This window comes from Phyllostomus discolor, chromosome 2 (assembly GCF_004126475.2).
Source record: "Phyllostomus discolor isolate MPI-MPIP mPhyDis1 chromosome 2, mPhyDis1.pri.v3, whole genome shotgun sequence".
NCBI classification, from domain to species: Eukaryota; Metazoa; Chordata; class Mammalia; order Chiroptera; family Phyllostomidae; genus Phyllostomus; species Phyllostomus discolor.
Genome location: NC_040904.2, coordinates 26,347,656 through 26,366,043, shown reverse-complemented (window position 1 = coordinate 26,366,043; position 18,388 = coordinate 26,347,656). Strand labels below are relative to the sequence as shown.

Here is an 18,388-nt window from a genome sequence, read left to right as displayed (position 1 = left end):
TCCCCCTTTTTCTGACTCTCCAGTGAGTCAAAGCACCCCTGCCTAGGCTCTCTTGTGTTGCTCCTTCTATCCTAGGCCCTCCCTTGTACTCCCTTGTTTCACCGTCCCCAGCTTTAATAAATGTACTCACAAAGTAAAAAAAAAAAAATAGAGGAAGGAGACCAAGCCAAGGAATGCAGGTGGCTTCTGGAAGCCGTGAATGACCAGAAAGGGTGTGGGGACTCAGTCCTGCATCTCTAAGAAACTGAGTTCTGCTAACACCCAGCTTGACTGAGGAAACGGATTCTGCCCCAGAGCCTCTGGAAAGGAACGCCGCCCCGCTGGCACCTTGATTTTAGCTTGGGGAGTGCTGAGTTGGATGTATGGTCTATAGAACTTTAAGATAACACATTTGTGTTGTTCGAAACCTTTGAGTTTGTGGTAATTTGTTACAGAAAACTCTAACTTTGTAACTGTAGATCAGGGCCAGTCTTAGCAGTGAGTTAGGTGGAATGTCCGGGGAAAGGCTTTCACTACATTCTATTGATAACGAAATTTCTCCTATTAGCTTTATTGTTTTGAATTAAGAAATTGCTATTTCTTAGAATGTAATAGTATCATGGGCGTAACAGATTACACTTGTTCTTATCAGGTCCTTTGTCAGTAATTTGGTTAACCAAGAGCAGGTATTGGATGAGAAAGGGAAGAGAGAGGCATGGAATACTGTTACCCAGGGAGATGGCCCTTTGGGGGGCCATCAACTTCTTGATACTTGGGGAGATACTTGCCCACAGCCAAAGCCACTGTGATGAGCTCTTTAGACAAAAATACGTCGCTAAGTCTCTCAACAGCCTAACAGCAGTTTCCTGTGTTCTTGTTCAGTGGCCGCCTAAAATAACTTGGATGTCATATTGTGAATACAGACCGCATTTGTGTTCTGTAAACGTCTTTTATACTTACTACTTTTTCTATTGTTCTCCTTCTGCTTTTTGCTTATTCATCTTGTGTTTTTAGAAATTAGTTGCACTTCACCAAGTCAAAAGTAATTTTTTTTTGTTTCCTTTTTTGTATTCTGTATCCTAAGAGGACTGTTAATCTACAATGTATTGTTTGGAATTAGGGGGGAAAAATATAAAACCTCATCAGTATTGTATAGGCACAAATAGTGATTAGTATGAAATAATTTAATTAGATATGACTTATATTTTGAAGAAATTTATGGCAAAAAGAAATATAAGAAAAATAATAAAAATGAAAAAATAATACCCATAGTCATAAAATCAAATATTTTCATTTTTATGCACCTTATAAGTCTTTGAGCAGGTTTGTACATGGTTATGATTACTAGATTTTATATTTCCTTTTACTTTTTGTATTGATGTTAGATACTTAGCTCAATATTATGGTCTAAAACACTATTAAACTATGAAAAGAAAGCATGAGTAAATTTTAATAAAAAGAGGTTGAGGGGGAAAGATAATGGGAGAGGCAGCATTTTTTAAAAAATTGAGATATAACATATATAGTATCTTATGTTAATAGCTCAGCAAATTTTTATGTATGTAAATACCCAGGAAACCACCACCCATGTTGATATAGAGCGTTATTAACAACCCAGAAATTTCCTTTGTGACTCCCTTCAGTCAGTTACCCCCCCCCCCCCATAGTAACTGGCTTCGGTCACCAGAGATGAGTTTTACCTGTTTTTAACTTTCTAATAAGCTGAATCATACAGTATTTACACTTTTGTGACCAACTTTTTCTGTTCAGTCATGTCCGTGAGATCTGTCCATGTCATTGGGTATAGTGGGATAGTTTTTGAATCTTCTCTAATCTCCCCATAAAACAGAGAAAATAAGAGACCATAAACTTTAAAACCCACAAACAACTACAGTGAAAGTAGGTGACACTGTATACCTGCAAACTTCCAAATACAGGTGTTTTCCCAAGTGCTAATGACAGGCACACCTGGTATCAGAATCTGTGTGTGAGGAAGCAGAGGAAAGGCAACCAGGCTTCTCAGACCATGAGAAAAGAACACCAAATCACCATAAATACCTGAAAGTGAGAACAGTAGCTGAAACTGGAAAGAAATTTCTAGAGGATCCAATTCTAAGTGGGTGCAGTGGGAAGGACCATGGTAGGACCTGACAGCTCTGTAGCTGTGTAGACCTAGTGTACCCTTGAAACTAACAAATCAAGCTTCTTGTCAGGACCAAAGTCTGCACTGAGCAGAAATTGCTGGGAGTAAAATCCAGATTGATCAGAACAGAGAAAAGTGAGCAAAAAAAAGATAGGAAGTCCCAATGAAAATGGAGGAAAGAAGTAGAAGATGGTCTCAAAGAAAATGGAGCTTTTTTTAAAATTATCACTAAGAGAAACAACAGAAGAGAGAGCTCTAGAGCTACCCTGGTGGAAAATTCTTCCTTTTCAAAAGAATAACAAAATCCATTTCACTTAAAGATGAGCAGCAGAACAGGATCACAGTCAAATTATATAGTGCTGCCAAAGGCAGTGAAAGCATGCCATAATAAGACAAGCACTGCAATATTGAAGGATATTAAGAATATTACAGAAGCTGTGAAATAACCATATAAATTAGAACTAAGAAAATTAAACTAAGTGACTAGAGAAAGGGAGATTTATTTTGTATTTTTTATTTTATGTATTTATCTTTAGAGAGAGGGGAGGGAGAGAGGGAAAAACATCAATGTGTGAGAGAAAGATCAACTGTTGCTTCCTGCACACCCCAACTGAGTACCTGGCCCGAAACCCAGGCATGTGCCCTGATCAGGGATTGAACCAGTGACCTTTCGGTTTGCAGGCCAGTGATCAATCCACTGAGCTACACCAGCCAGGGTGAGAAAGGGAAACTTTTAAGGAGAGATAACAGAACTCAGGGGAGAATTATAGAAAAGGAAAAGTTATTACAAAAGTGAAGACCAAACTAGAAGGAATATAAGAGCAAATAAACATAATGGATAATGCCTTAAGGTGAATAGAATTGTGAACTAGGAAGCAAGGAAATGCCGAAAGACATATAAGGTTTTGATAGAAAGTGATAGAAAAGATCCAAAGTACACATAATAGGAGTCTTCAGAGGAGAAGCCAAAGAAATTAACAGAACAGATACTAAAAGCTACCCCTCAAGAAAGATTTCCTCAAACATAAGAGATTTGAAATTGTTATTGGAAAGACATACCACATACCTATGAAATAGACCCAGATGACTAACACCCAGTTATATGATAATAAAACTAAAGAAGTTTAAAGAAAAAGAAAAAAGTCTGATGGGCATCCAAGGAAACAAATGTCACTCATACAGGGAAGAGAATCAGAATATGATTAGACTTTTAAAAAAATGTATTTTATTGATTATGCTGCTACAGTTGTCCTAGTTTTACAAACCCTTTGCTCCCCTCCACCAGGTACTCCCATTCCCTCCAGCAATCCCCCCCTTAGTTCATGTCTATGGGTCATGCATATAAATTATTTGGCTATTCCATTTCCTATACTCTTCTTAACCTCCCCTGTCTATTTTGTAACTACCAATTTGTACTTCTTAACCCCTGCACCTTTTCCCCCATTCTACCCCAAGCCCCTTCCAGCTGATAACCCTCCAGACAATCTCCGTATCTATGATTCTGTTCCTTGTTTGCTTAGTTTGTTTTTTAGATTCAGTTATTGGTAGTTGTGAATTTATTGCCATTTTAATGTTCATAGTTTTGATCTTTTTCTTATATAATTCCTTCTAACATTTCATATAATAATGGCTTGGTGATGATGAACTCCTTTAACTTGACCTTTTCTGGGAAGCACTTTATCTGCTTTTCAATTCTAAATGATAGCTGTGCTGGATAGAGTAATCTTGGTTGTAGGTCCTTGCTTTTCATCACTTTGAGTACTTCTCGTCAGTCCCTTCTACTCCTGCAAAGCTTCTTTTGAGAAATCAGCTGATAGTCTTATGGGAGCTCCTTTGTATGTAACACTCTGCTTCTCTCTTGCTGCTGTTAAGATTCTCTCCTTATCTTTAACCTTTGGCATTTTAATTATGATATATCTTTGTGTGGTCCTCTTTTTCCTGGACTTGTATGGCTATTTCCTTCACCAAATTAGGAAAGTTTTCTTTCACTGTCTTTTCAAATACATTTTCAATTTCTTGCTCTTCCTCTTCTCCTTCTGACACCCCTGTGATTTGGATCTGTATGTTTGGAGATGTCCCAGAGGCTCCTTATACTATCCTCATTTTTTTTTTAGTTCTTTTTTTCTTCTTGTTGTTCTGATTGAATGCTTTTTTCTTCCTTATGTTCCAAATCATTGACATGATTCTCAGTTTCACCCCCTCCACTCTTGATTCCCTGTAGATTTTTCTCTTTTTTTTTCACTTAATGTAACCTTTATTTCTTCCTGTTTTTTTTTTTTTATGCTATAGTAGTATCCAGTGATTTCTTTGAGCATCCTGATAACCAGTGTTTTGAACTGTGCATCTGATAGGTTGCTTATATCCATTTCATGTAGTCCTTTTTCTGGAGTTTTGTTCTGTTCTTTCATTTGGGCCATATTTTCTTTTTTTAAGTATATTTTATTGATTATGCTATTACAGTTTTCCCAACTCTCCCCTCTTTATCCCCCCCTCCACCCTTCAGTCTTTCAGCTCCCCCTGCTTAGTTCATCTCCATAGGCCGTACATATAAGTTCTTTGAGTTCTTTGTTTCCTATACCATTTTTTTCTCTCCACATCTATTTAATGCTTACCAAATATGCTTCTTTTTCCCTGTGCCTTCCCCCCACTCCTCCCTTCCCCCTCCCCACTGAAAACCCTCCCTGTGATGTTCATTTCTCTGATTCTGTTCCTGTTTTGCTTGTTTGATTAGTTTTTGTTTTCATTGTTTTTCTTAATTTTTTTAGGTTCATTTGTTGGTAGTTGTGGGTTTGTTGTCATTTTACTGTTCATATTTTTGATCTTCCTTTTCTTAGATAAGTCCCTTTAACACTTCATATAAGAATGACTTGGTGATGATGAACTCCTTTAATTTGACCTTATCTGGGAAGCAGTTTATCTGCCCTTCCATTCTAAATGATAGCTTTTCTGGATAGAGTTTTCTTGGATGTAGGTTCTTGCCTTTTATGACTTCAAATACTTCTTTCCAGCCCCTTCTTACCTGCAGGGTTTCTTTTGAGAAATCAGCTGATAGTCTTATGGGCACTCTTTTGTAGGTAACTCTTTCCTTTCCTCTTGATGCTTTTAAGATTCTCTCCTTATCTTTAATCTTGGGTAACTTAATGATGATATGCCTTGGTGTGTTTCTACTTGGGTCCAACTTCTTTGGGACTCTCTGAGATTCCTGAAAGTCTATTTCCTTGACCAGATTGGGGAAGTTTTCCTTCACTATTTGTTCAAATAAGTTTTTAATTTCTTGCTGTTCTTTTCCTTCTGGCACCCCTATACTTAGGATATTGGAACATTTCAAGTTGTCAAAGAGGTTCAAAAGTCTCTCTTCATTTTCTTACATTCTTGTTTCTTCATTTTGTTTGGTTGGATGTTTATTTCTTCCTTTTGTTCCAAATCATTGATTTGAGTCCTGGTTTCCTTCCTGTCACTGTTGGTTCCCTTAATATTTTGCTTTATTTCACTTTGGGTATCTTTCATTTATTTGTTCTTTCATCTTTTGACCAAGCTCAAATTAGTTCTGTGAGCATTTTGATTACCAGGGCTTTAAATTCTCCATCAGGTAGGTTGGCTATCTCCTTATCATTTGGCTCTCTTTCTGAAGTTTTGCTCTGTTCTTTCATTTTTGCCCTATTTCTTTGTTCAGGGCTCCCGTTAAGCTTTAAGTTGTAGGGGGGCAGGGCCTTAGGTATTCACCTGGGCAGGGCAACCCTCTTTGCTGTGCTGTGGCACTGCCTGTGGGGGAGGGGCCACAGAGGAAAAATGCAGCTCCCCTGCTTGTCTGTAGCCCACTTTTCAATGAATTCTCATGTGAGACTGGGAGTTTCTCCCACCATGGCAACTGCTGTAGTCCACAGCCCACTCTGAGTCTCAGTTTCCTCTTAAGTCAGCCTTACCACCACGGTTCGCTGCCTCACCACAGTTTCTCTCTGTCTGCTACCTTACTGGTTTGGTTCTTCTGTTTGACTGTTTCTTTAGTTCTGTGGTTGTCGGGGTTCCATGCAGTTTGATTTTTTTTGGCACTTCTGGTTGTTTATTGATTTTAGATTGGTTGTTACCCTCCTTTTGGTTGTTTAAGGAAGTGAAAGTTTCTACCTATGCCTCCATCTTGGCCGGAACTCCTGGGCCATGTTTCTTTGTCTCCTCATTTTGGCAGCCTCCCTGTGTTTGTTTCTGTGCATTAGGTGGAGATGCTTTGACTCCCTGTCTTAGGAGCATGGCCTATTGTGGAAAAGGCGCCTGTAAACTGATGGGGCAGAGCCTTAGGTAATCACCAGGGCTCTGGGCTTTGTGTGGGGAGGGCTCAGAGAGGGGAATGCTGCTGCCTGGCCTCTGGAGATTTCCCCAAGAGACAGTTTCTGCCCAGCACTCGCCCTCTTGCCAATCACTTCACAATCTGTAAGCCACTGGTGACCTTCCAGCTAATGCCCTAGTGCTAAATCCTAGAGGGGTGGGTCTGCATGAGTCCTAAGTCTGTTGTGGGCCTTATAAGAGGAGTCTCTTGAGAATCCCAGAGTTCCTTCTGCCGCCCCAATCCCCGCAGGTTTTGATAGCCAGAAGTTATGTGGACTTATCTTCCTGGCACTGGAATCCTGAGCAGGGTGGTATGGTCTGGGAATGGGATACCTCACTCCCAAGGTATCCCTCCCGATTTTTATCTACCACACAGGAATGTATGACTGTCTGTTCCATGTTGCCACACCTCTCTGCCTTTCCATGCCTGTCTGTGCCTATCCAAGTCTCTGCCCTCCTATCCGTCTGGATGAATGTAGCTTCTTTAAGTTCTTGGTTGTTAGACTCCCATACAGCTTGATTTTCTGACAAATCTGGGTGATATTGTTTTGTAGTCTAGCTGTAATTTTTGCTGTAGTTGTTTGAGGAAGCAAAGCATGTTTACCTACACCTCCATCTTGATTCTGTCACCAGACTTTGATAGCTATAGGTTATGTGAGAAGACAATAGATTAGCATAAGATGCTAAAAAAACAAAGAATAGGTGAGCCAACGGTTTTATATCCAGCCATTCTAACATTTAAGTATAAAGGTCATAAACAAACTGAAATAAACTGTTATGTAGGAATTTAAGGAATGTTGTTCTCATGAGTGTTTAGAGGAGTCTACAAGAAAATTAGCCTCAGATTAACAACATGACTAGGGACATAGTAAATTAAGGAGTGGTCATGAGCACCAAGTATATACTCACCGGTAGAACTAAGACAAAATGGTGTCTGTGAAGAATATAGTATAGTATGTAATGGCTATAAGTCATTAACATTGCAAAATGGGAGGATGAGAGAGTTTATGGAAAGTAGCCCTGGTCAGGTAGTTCAGTTGGTTGGAGCGGTGTTCCATACACCAAGAGGCTGCAGGTTCGATTCCTGGTCAGGGCACATACCTAAGTTGTGGTTTCAGTCCCCGGTCAGGGTGCATACGGGGAGCAATTAATCAATATTTCTCTCTCATATAGATGTTTCTCTCTCTCTCTCTTCCCCTCCCTCTCTCTCTAAAATCAATATAAACATATCCTCAAGTGAGGATTAAAACAAAGTAGAATAAACTTACTGATTATGTTTACAGGTATTAATTTGGTAATAAAAGGATATTACTTAAAATCAGATATGGGTAAAAGGAGAGGGGTAGGATATCTCCTAATTTTTACATTGCTTATAATAGACAACCAATAGGAAAATGCCCCAAAATGTGGCATGAAGGTAAGGGTTTTTTTAATGTAATTTTATTTATTTATTTTTAGAGAGGGAAGAGAGGGAGAGAGAGAGAGAGAGAGAGAGAGAGAGAGAGAGAGAGAGAAGGAGAGAGAGAGAAGGAGAGAGAAACATAACTGCGGTTGCTGTGGGCCCTGGCCTGCAACCCAGGCATGTGCCCTGACTGGGAATTGAACCTGCGACGCTTTGGTTCACAGCCCGTGCTCAATCCACTGAGCTATGCCAGCCAGGGCTTGGTAAGGGTATTTTTATAAAAATAGTATAAAGGTAAGAGATTAGATTCTTACCTTAGATTCATTAGATTAAAAAATGGAAACCTTTTTGAATACTAAAATACATTCCAAAAAAGAGGAAGAACAAATTAAATAGACCACATATGAAAGGCACACATGTATGCACAGGCTTTAAATAAAAACTGTCAATGGCAAGAAAAGAATGTATGTATTCATATACTATAATAGATAATATCCTGCATATTGTTAGACATATTTGTAGCACTATTCCTGCCCCTTTTTTAGGTAAATGCTGATGTCTGCGCGTGTACGCACACACACACACACACACACACATATATTGAAGAAAGATGTAAGGATAAAACATAGAATAAAAGATAATTTATAGGAGAAAGAAAATGGGGAAACAAAAGGGATAGAAGTTAGATCTCTTTGATTATACCTTTATATGTGTGTGTGTGTGTGTGTGTGTAATAAATTTAACTTTGGAACCATGTAAATATTTTACATAGTTATAAAACAAAATTAAAGTTTTAGAAAACAATTCCTAAAACTCAAAAGTAAATGAAATAAATGAACCTAACTGTATTTAATTGTATGTGTAACTACACAGAGAGGAGCTATTCCAAATGACTAAATGATTTGGTTGTCTGCTCCTTGTGCCCACAGTAGAGACTCAATAGAAAATGACCCCACCACTTGAAAAACAGTTTGGCAGTTCCTCACAATGTCAAATGTAGAGTCACCATAGACCCAGCAGTTCCACTCCTAGGCATGTATGGACCCAGAGAAACAAAAGCATATGTCCATACAAAAGCCTGTACACAAATGATCGTAGTAGCATTATTCATAATAGCCAAAAAGTTGAAAAATCCACATGGCCCATCAAGTGGTGAATGGAGAAACAAAATGTTGTATTTATACAATATTATCTGGCAATCAAAAGGGATGAAGCACTGACACACGCCACAACATGGGAGAACCTTGGAAACATTGTGCTAAGTGAAAGAAGCCAGTCACAAAAGCCATGTATTGTATCCTTCCATTTATATGAAATGGCAGGAGTAGAAAATGAAAATAGATTAGTGGTTGCCACAGGCTGGGGTAGAGGGGTAATGGGAGTGCTGCTAATGGGTATCGGTTTCTTTTTGTGGTGATAAAAATGTTCTGAAATTACACAGTGGTGATGGCTGTACTGCTCTGTACTAAAAACCCACTGAGTTCTGTACTTTAAAAGGATGAATTTTATAATATGTGAAATGTACCACAATGTTGTTGTTTTTTAAAAAAGGAAATAGGCTTAAGGGCAAAAAAATGAAAAAAAATTTAAAACTTGCAATCAGTTGTGATTTTAATATTGATATTTTGAGTATTTATATTAGTTCTCTGAAGAACAGGGATTTTTGCCATGTAAAAGGAGATACTAAGGGAAGATTGGTTAGGATAAGTGAAAATTCTGTAGTCCTGGGTTTGAATAGAAAGTGTCGGTTTCAGTTCATGAAAAGAATTGTGTAGTTCTGTTCATTAAAAAGGCCTAGAAAAGCAATGATCAACTCAGTGGCAGTAAGTACTCCTAGCACCTGTGGGCTTTCTCTCAGTACCATTTTCCACATGTCCATAAAGTGAGCTAGGGCCCATTGGAGAAAAGGCTGATTCCAGGTGTGGGTCAGGCAGTACGAAATATGAACCTGGCACATTTTGTCATAGTAGAAAACAAGGAAAAGTGAGCAGAGACTACAGGATTCTGTCAAAAAAACTAAAGAACCAACCTGAAGGGATCCCACTGGTTAAAATTGGGCTAATTGGAGCATTATATGTATATATGAAAACACATCAAATATGTTAAAATTAATGAATTCATGATACTGAGCAATAACATTTATTGGTGACATTTAGAGGTTACAAGAGCATCAGTTGCTGTGATTAATTCCTGTTTACCCATTACCCAGCTTCCAAGAATTGTCAACTAATGGCTAATTCTTACCTCATCTATACCATCATGTACTTCTCTATGGCCCAGATTATTTTGAGCAAATCCCTGACATCATGTCATTTCATCACTAAATATTTCCACACATCACTAAATATAGAGGCTTTACTTCTAGCCATGGCTGGTGTGGCTCAGTGAGTGCTGGCCCGTGAACTAAAAGGTCCGCACATGCCTGGGTTGCGGACCAGGTCCCCAGTGGGGGTGTGTGAGAGGCAATCAAAACATGTATCAAAGTTTTTCTCCCTCTCTTTCTCCCTTCCTCCCCCTCTCTCTCAAAAATAAATAAATAAAACCTTTAAAAATATAATAAAAATGTAACTTACATACTATTATTAAATCTAAAAATAATGAACAGTTCATTGTTCGTTGTTCATTGAGTAATTCCTTAAAATTCTCAAGTATCCAGTCACTGTTCAAATTTTTCCAATTGTCTTTTGTTTTTCAGTTTGTTGGAACTGAGATGCAAATAAGGCAGTTACCGAGATTGGTTGACAAATCTTTTAGATCTCTTGATTTATGAGCTTCCCTTATGCATCTTTTTTTCCCCTTGCATTTTTCTGTAGTTGAAGAAACTGGGTCACATCCTATAGGTTCCCACAATCTGGATTTTGGATGTTTGAAATTCTAATAATATCTAATAATAAAAAAGAAAAAAATAGGTTGATGAATGTAAGAAACCAAATTTACACATAATTATGAGAAGCTGGTTTGGAGGCTAAGAAGGAGGTCACGTGGTTTTCTTAAGAGTTAGCTGATGAATTGGCAAGGTGTTGCCAATTCACAGTGAGCCAGCTTCATGATAGTCTGAAACCAACGCATGCATTTCGCTATTCTCTTGAACGGTGGCTCTACGTTAAAATCAGAGAATTTTAAAAACATATTCAGACACACCCCCAAGAGATTCTGGATTTAGCTGGTTGAATTTATGGGCTTTGGTTATTTTTTAAAGTTTCCCAGATGAATTCTAATGTACAGCCAGAGTTATGAACCAGTATCCTAACCTTACATGTTTAAGTATCTCTTGAAGAGCTTGTTAAAAGTTTCCTGGCCCGCATCCCCTAGAGGATCAGATACTCTAGGATCTGGTGGGACTAGTTAATTTGCATTTCTAACAAGATCACTCAAAATAGAGATGCTGCTGGCCTGAGCACACTATGAGTTACATTATCTTAGAGTAGGGGATAGTTAGGTTGTAGAAAGAGGTAACCGTAAGTGAGGGGTATTTGAAAATTCATCTTCAGGGCTCTTACTGCTAGAACTACTACATTACATCTGGGAAAGCTACCTCATTCTTTTCTAAAGGATAGAAATACAAACTTGAATGCAATATTCCTTGGCATATTTGGGAAAAAGAAGAGATTAGGCTGTAAAAGACTCTTTAAAAGCCCAAATGATAAATAGGTCTTTTGACTTACAAATAAAAATCATTAAATTTACTGACTGGACAAACTATAACCCTGTTACTAACCAAATTTAGTAACTATTAAAGACCTGTTCTCTGGTGATTTGCTTGTGCTGTATGCTTTTTTTATTATTACTACAGTAATCTGAAAAAATAACTTCTTCAATTTAAAAATAACAATGTAACAGGTATATCATGATTTATATTCCTTGAAAATTTGGGGGGAATAAGTTGCATGTTGCAGATTTCATTTTTGTTGGTTTATGTGGACTGTGAAAGAAGTCAGTTGAATATAGGGTAAAGGTAATCTCAACATTTTATTTTCTTAGGATCAGGAATGAGTTTTTAGATAAATACTTGTGTGTTCAATTTTAGTCAGATGGTTCTTTCTGGCTGATTTAATTCTTTGAGTGTTTTAAAATCATACTTTAAAGTTTTAAAATGTGAATCTGGGGTTCTAAAATAAATTCTCTCTGTTTCATCGACACCATAAAGAATAGACTAGATTTATTAATTGAGTGAGATGTGCCATAAGCCTGGTCCAAGCCGTGAAATATTACATATTATCAAACTGAGTTTCATTTGTCTATATCAACCACATTTTAGTAAAGTAGTAGTCATGTTGTAGTTTATAATTCTCATTTGTCAAAACAAGTGGGTTAGTTTCATTTTATTACCCAAAGCAGATGATTACTATGCTTGCTGTCTACACTGATTTTTAAAAAGAGGACCTCAAGTATTACATACATTCCTTTTTTGAACTTATTCTTAATTTCAGAAAAGGAAGTTTCTAAAATTTTCATGCTGCCAATGTAGTGAAGTTTGGTTTATTACCACCTCCTTGATAACTTGATGATTGGTGCTTTTCCTTAAGGAACAGAAGTCTGAAGGGGAATGGGAGGGAGTTGCAAAAAAACTCAGTGCAGCAAGTCGTTCAGCATTTTGATTGTATTTGGGAACTTTTATTGGGAATATAAAACCTTGTTTTATAGTTGCATGAATGAGTAAATGTTTTTCTGTATTTTTGCCACTTCCTCTACTTTTTTGTCAATGAGCCCATAGCTAATAATATTGAAAAAATACGTAGAACAAAAATAAATATCCACCCAAGAGCAACAACAACAAAAAGAAATCAAGACAATTTGACGATAGGGTTGGAAGAATGGAAAGAGAATGTGTATAAGTTTAGTCAAATAAATAAACCATCCTTCTAGCTGTTGGGAAGGGGAAATTCCCTTCCCTACTTCCTCTTCAGTTCTGACTACTAATAAAATTGACAAAAGACCAGGTTAAGAGGAAAAAAAAATATGTCCATATGGGAGATCATAAATGATTATCAGGCAAATGATTGAAACAGCCAGCTTTTTATACTTTTAGACAAATTTGTGGAGAACTGATAGGGTAAGACTGAGGTTTGGGGTGCTCATTAGTAAGGAATCTAAATAAAAAGAGACCTTGGGTAGTAAATTAGTGAAAAATAATAAGGTGTTTTTAAAGAGGCTTCTCAGCTCAGGATTCCTTAATCCTAGCAATTAGGGTGTCATCCCCCTCAGAGCACAAAGGTACCTTTCATAGGGGAGATTTCTTTCCTGCATTCAAAGTGCCCTTCTTGCACTAGCTGCTTTTCAAGTAACTTTAATTTTTGGTAATCAGTACGGCATTGTGAGATATTTGGGGGTGGTTTGCCCTGGATCCTGACATAGCATATACATATTTGCATCTGAAAAATGAAAGAAAATGCATGTAATACCATCTTTCAAAGTTTTTTTCTACTGTCTTATACACACACACCCCTCTTTTTTTTTTCTTCCAGCTAATGCTTATTGGATACATCTAGGTAATATTTTCACATAGATTCTCACATAGAAGATTCTCACATAGAAGAGTTTATACTTACTGCATTCTGGAAAAAAAGAGATCAATTTACCTATACTTTCACAATTTAAAGTGTATATCAAAAATGTTTTAGTTACATTATGTTTAGTTTCAATTTTTAATGACATTCTTAAAATATGATTAGAATTCTTAGATGTAGGGACTATAAAGATCCTTGAGAATTAATAGTAAGATGTCTTGGATTTTTTTCTAGAATTTTTGTATGTGTACAGTATTGTTACTTAAAAGTAATAATGTGATTCGAAATGGTGTGGGCATTCTGCAGTTCTTGAGAGATTTCAAACATGTTACATGTTTCATACATATTCTACTATGTACTTTAAACTTACATGTTTTGTTTAGTACACTATGATTTAATAACAAAAATATTTCTTAATTATAGAATGGAGACTTTTCCAAAAAATTATCTTAATGTTAACATATGCTCAGTTTAAAACTTAAAATTTTAAAAAACTAAATTGGTTTCTCTCTTGTTTTCTGTTTCCCAGTGGTCATACGCTTTAGAAAAGCCCAGCACCGGCAGCATATTTAATATTGCATGGTCCATTGACGGCACTCAGATCGCCGGAGCCTGCGGAAACGGGCATGTTGTTTTTGCCCACGTGGTGGAGCAGCGTTGGGAGTGGAAAAACTTCCAAGTGACATTAACGAAAAGGAGGACTATGCAGGTATGATTAGGGTGCATGGGTGATTAAACCTGCTTCTTTTCACATTGGTTCGCTATACAGATTATGGAACTATCTTCATTAATTATATTTAAATTGAGTTTATAGAAATTCAGTCACATTAGATGTAGTTTAACTGTACTATTAGTGATTATTTTTTCATGACATAAGGTAAGAACCTTTCACTAATATAGACCCTAAGTGTCCACAGCTACTGCAGTTATGGGGTTGAGTCAGGGATAGTGAAACATGAAACATTTAGGAAACGTGTGGACTCTGCTGAGGAGGGAGGGGGGAAGCTATGACAAATTAGATTTAGTTCCTGGACCTGACGCCAAGGCAGGCCTAATCTTCTTTCTCATCACATCAGGGTTACATTATTTATTTATAGTTGTATAAGTTTATTTAACCTTATTATTTTTTTTTCCCTTTAAGAATTACCTAAGGCAAGCCAAAGTGGGAAAATAATAGGAAGTTCTTATTGGGAATTAGGAAGAAAGACAGGTAATTCTGGAGTGAAGTACTTTGTAGATGAAGACAGAAAGGTTGGGGTGCAGAAGTGGGGGGCAGAGGGAAATGTTTCACGGGCAGAGAACATCAGAGGGAGGGGTTCTCTCTTCAGCTGTCAGCCTCCGACACTGTCCTGCATTTCACTTCTCTTTATTTCCCCTAGAGGACCTGGCCCAGTGCTTTGCGTATAATAAGCACTCAACAGATATTTTGAAAGTTAATTGATAAAAGGTAGGAGGAAGAGGCCAAAGACAATGTGCCAATGGCAAACCCTCTGCCAAAGAAAGGGGAACTTGACCTTCTTCCTCCTCTTTCCCCTGTCTATATCAGTTGCTGCTGTCTTCAGTATTCAGAACTCAGGTTGTTATAAATACTATAAAAATTTGGAAGCATATATTGTGTGATCTTTTGGATAGATCTATTCCAATATTTTTTAGCCTAAGAATCCAAATTTTTAAATTTGGATAATGTGGTCACCAGATTCATAATGATTAGGCACACTATAATTTTTCTCTATTTTGTTTACTTATTTTTAAGTTTTTAAACTTATTAATATGGAATATTTAAAACATATATAAAAGTAGAATAGTGTAATGAATCTCTATCACTCATCACCCAGTCCCAACCCATGATCAAAACTGTCCCATTTATGTCCATGTGTATTTTCTCCTCTTACAAGTGACATCTCATCACTTTCGCCATATTTAATTCATTGGAAGCAAGCTCCTACATGGTTCAGTCCACACCCAAATGGAGAGACTTACACAAGGATGCGGGTACCAAGAAGTTAGGATCATTAAGAGCCACTTTACAAGCTACCTAACCACACATACATACCCTTATTCATATATGTATAATTCAGCATTGTACTACTTAACTAATGCAGCTATTCCATATGCAATGGAAAATAAACCCATCCCCTCCCCAAAAGAAGATAACGCAGATTCTTCCAGTTATTCTTTCCACTTCAGATCTCTGGCCTGGAAAACTATAAATAAATGTGTATTTTAATTATTCTCCTCACTCGCCCTGTGTTCCCAATTTAAAATGATGAGGGTGAAAACAGTCTGAAAGAGGGGAGAAGGGAAAATAACACAATGATGAGCCAGGTCCATAGCTGAAATAGAGCTGGCCAGGAATATCCTGAGAACTTGAGACCCTTTTTCTTAGCAACAGAGTTAGTTTCTTGGTTAATTTCATAACTCTAGTTTGCCTTTCTGGGGTAGTCTGCTGTGTCAGAGGATTCCCTTTTTAGGGACTATACATTTTAGTAGCCCACTTAGTTTTATTTTCAGTCCCTAATGGAAGCAGGTGGCGATTTCTTTGTTTGTTTTTAATTCAGACACCCTGCACAATAATATTTAGAAAACCCTAATAACTAGCCCCATTTTAGTGCAAATTTTTTTCTTCCTCCACTCCTCTGCCTCCCCTGTGGTAAGCATCAGCTTGTTCTGTATATCTGTGGGTCTGTTTCTGTTTCATTTTGTTTATTCATTTGGTGGTTTTTTTTAATTCCATATATAACTAAATCATGCAGTATTTTTCTTTGTCTGACCTATTTCATGTAGCATAATATATTCTAGGTCTTTCCGTGTTGCAAATGGCAATATTCATTCTTTTTTCTTGCTGAGCAATATTCCATAACAAGTCACACCTTCTTTATCCATGCATCTACCAATGGACACTTAGGTTGCCTCCATATCTTGTCGCTGGTAAATAATGCTGCAGTGGACATAAGGGTTCATATATCTTTTCAAATTAGTGTTTTTGTTTTCTTTGGGTAAATACCCAGGAGTGGAAGTTGCCCACTTACTTTTGTTGAGGTGGGGGTTGTGAATTGCCATAGAGAGGGAATAATCACAACTGTTTGTTTGCTTGGTTTTATAGACTTTTACGATATCCTTAGGAGCTTAGTAGACTATTGGTTGATTTGTATTTCATTAACTCAGAAAGCAGAGATCATGTTGAATCGTAGCTCTTGAATCTAGACCTTACTTGGCAGTAGGCTACATTGCTATACCTGAATCCCTGTTACCAGCTTTTTTATGACTCAGTAACCTTGAAGGGAGGTTTCTTAATCAGCTCCTTGCCTCTGAGCTGTATTCCAGTGGATGTTTCTCCCCCAAACGGGATGGTTGATGTCTTTGTTAGGAGGAAGTGCCTGGAAGGGAGAGAGTACAGGTGTAGGAGATGAGGCGTTTCTCAGGCCTCAAGCTTACCTCTTTCCCACCACTCTTAATTTAGCATAAGCCACAACTTTGATTTTTAATAGTTGCAGAAGTTCAGGATTATTTGAATCTTAGTCATTTTATCTCCTGTGTAAAGATAAGAGTTAATAATAGAGAAATTTTGAGAATTAAATGAGATAATGTATGTAAAACAAAAATAAATGGTAGCTGCTTACTGTGATTATAGCTATCTATAGGATTAAGTGGTATTTTGGATACCAGGTATTTTGGAAATCTGGAAACAGAATTTTTGGATTTATGTACATCTGGGGATTCTAAATATCTTGGTCAGGAGATAAAAGTATCAAGAGGTTAATTCTGAATCTGCCCTGAATTGAGCAGAGTAGTAGATGCAAATTAAAGTTTTATCAGGACATTTTTGATGTAGGATTTGCTGTAGTTGGGAAATTTTAACAGCAATCATCAGTGTACCTTTAGGGGTTTTTACAGATTTTATTTATTTATTTTTAGAGAGAGGAGAAGGGAGGGAGAAAGAGAGGGAGAGAAACACCAATGTGTAGTTGCCTCTCACATGGCTCCTACAGGGGACCTGACCTGCAACCCAGGCATGTGCCCTGACTGGGAATCAAACCTCCGACCCTTTGGTTCACAGCTGGTGCCCAATCCACTGAGCTACACCAGCCAGAGCTAGTTTTTTTTATTATGGCTAGCATTTTTTTCCTGTTTGGTTCTAGTGTTCCAGATTCACACACACACAAAAAAGAGATTTCTTCCATGTGAAGCTTTGGGCAAATATGAATTTTAAGAAACCTGTCTATAATTTAAATAATTTATGTAGACAAGTTTATACAATTGGGTTTTTAAATACTGAATTTCTCTAAGCCTGTATTCAGAGCAGGTTTGTTTCACTGGGTATCATTGCTATAAAGAAACTATCATATAACTTCCTTTAAAAACTTTTATTTCACTCCATTAACTTTAAAATGTTTCTAGGAAAGGATGGCATTTTGGACCTTTTAAAAAGTTTCTGGGAGCTCAGACTTCTAGTGAAGATGGTGTCATAAGTTCACACTTGGAAGGAATAGATATACCTTTGGCTCCAAAGACATCAATAATATATGAAAAAATATTTTTTAAATGTCTTATGTGGACTCAAAAAACAAGATAAACATTTCTGTGGACCAGAAATGGAACAGAAATGCAGAGTGTGGAATGCGGGCCCTGACCTGCTTGACTCCAGGTCCAGAGCAGGCAGGCGAAGACAGTGAGGAGAGTGGCTGCTGCTAATGGAACTAAAAGTACCCGAAGTGAGACAAATGGCCAGATCCGGGTCTCTGTTTGAAATTAGAGCATGGGGATCTGTGGGGTAGCCCTCTTCTCCCCTTCATGCAAGAAGACTTTTAAAAGCCTAGGGTTTGAAGAGAGATTCACAGGGTTACCACCTGGAGGCATGACTTGCTCAGCGCCCGGGGCCTGTTGCCTGAGACCAAGAGTTGTGCAGTACACATCCACGGCACACCTCTGTGGCCTTGCAGACAGACAGAGCTCAGCGTTTTCATTCAAGGCACTCTATACATTTTTGTTTTAAGTAAAAACCAGCTTCCTGAGGCCATTGTTTCTCCTATAGCCTTC

At 37.6% G+C, this 18,388-nt stretch overlaps 1 protein-coding gene across 1 annotated transcript in view; it reads left to right on the top strand.

The window, feature by feature from the left end:
* IFT80 (intraflagellar transport 80) overlaps positions 1-18,388 on the top strand; it is a 107,570-nt gene that overhangs the window by 51,635 nt on the left and 37,547 nt on the right. Inside the window, exon 9 of the mRNA XM_028504881.2 lies at positions 13,881-14,060. Within this exon, the coding sequence (XP_028360682.1) occupies positions 13,881-14,060 (180 nt within the window). The remainder of the gene's footprint in view (positions 1-13,880; positions 14,061-18,388) is intronic.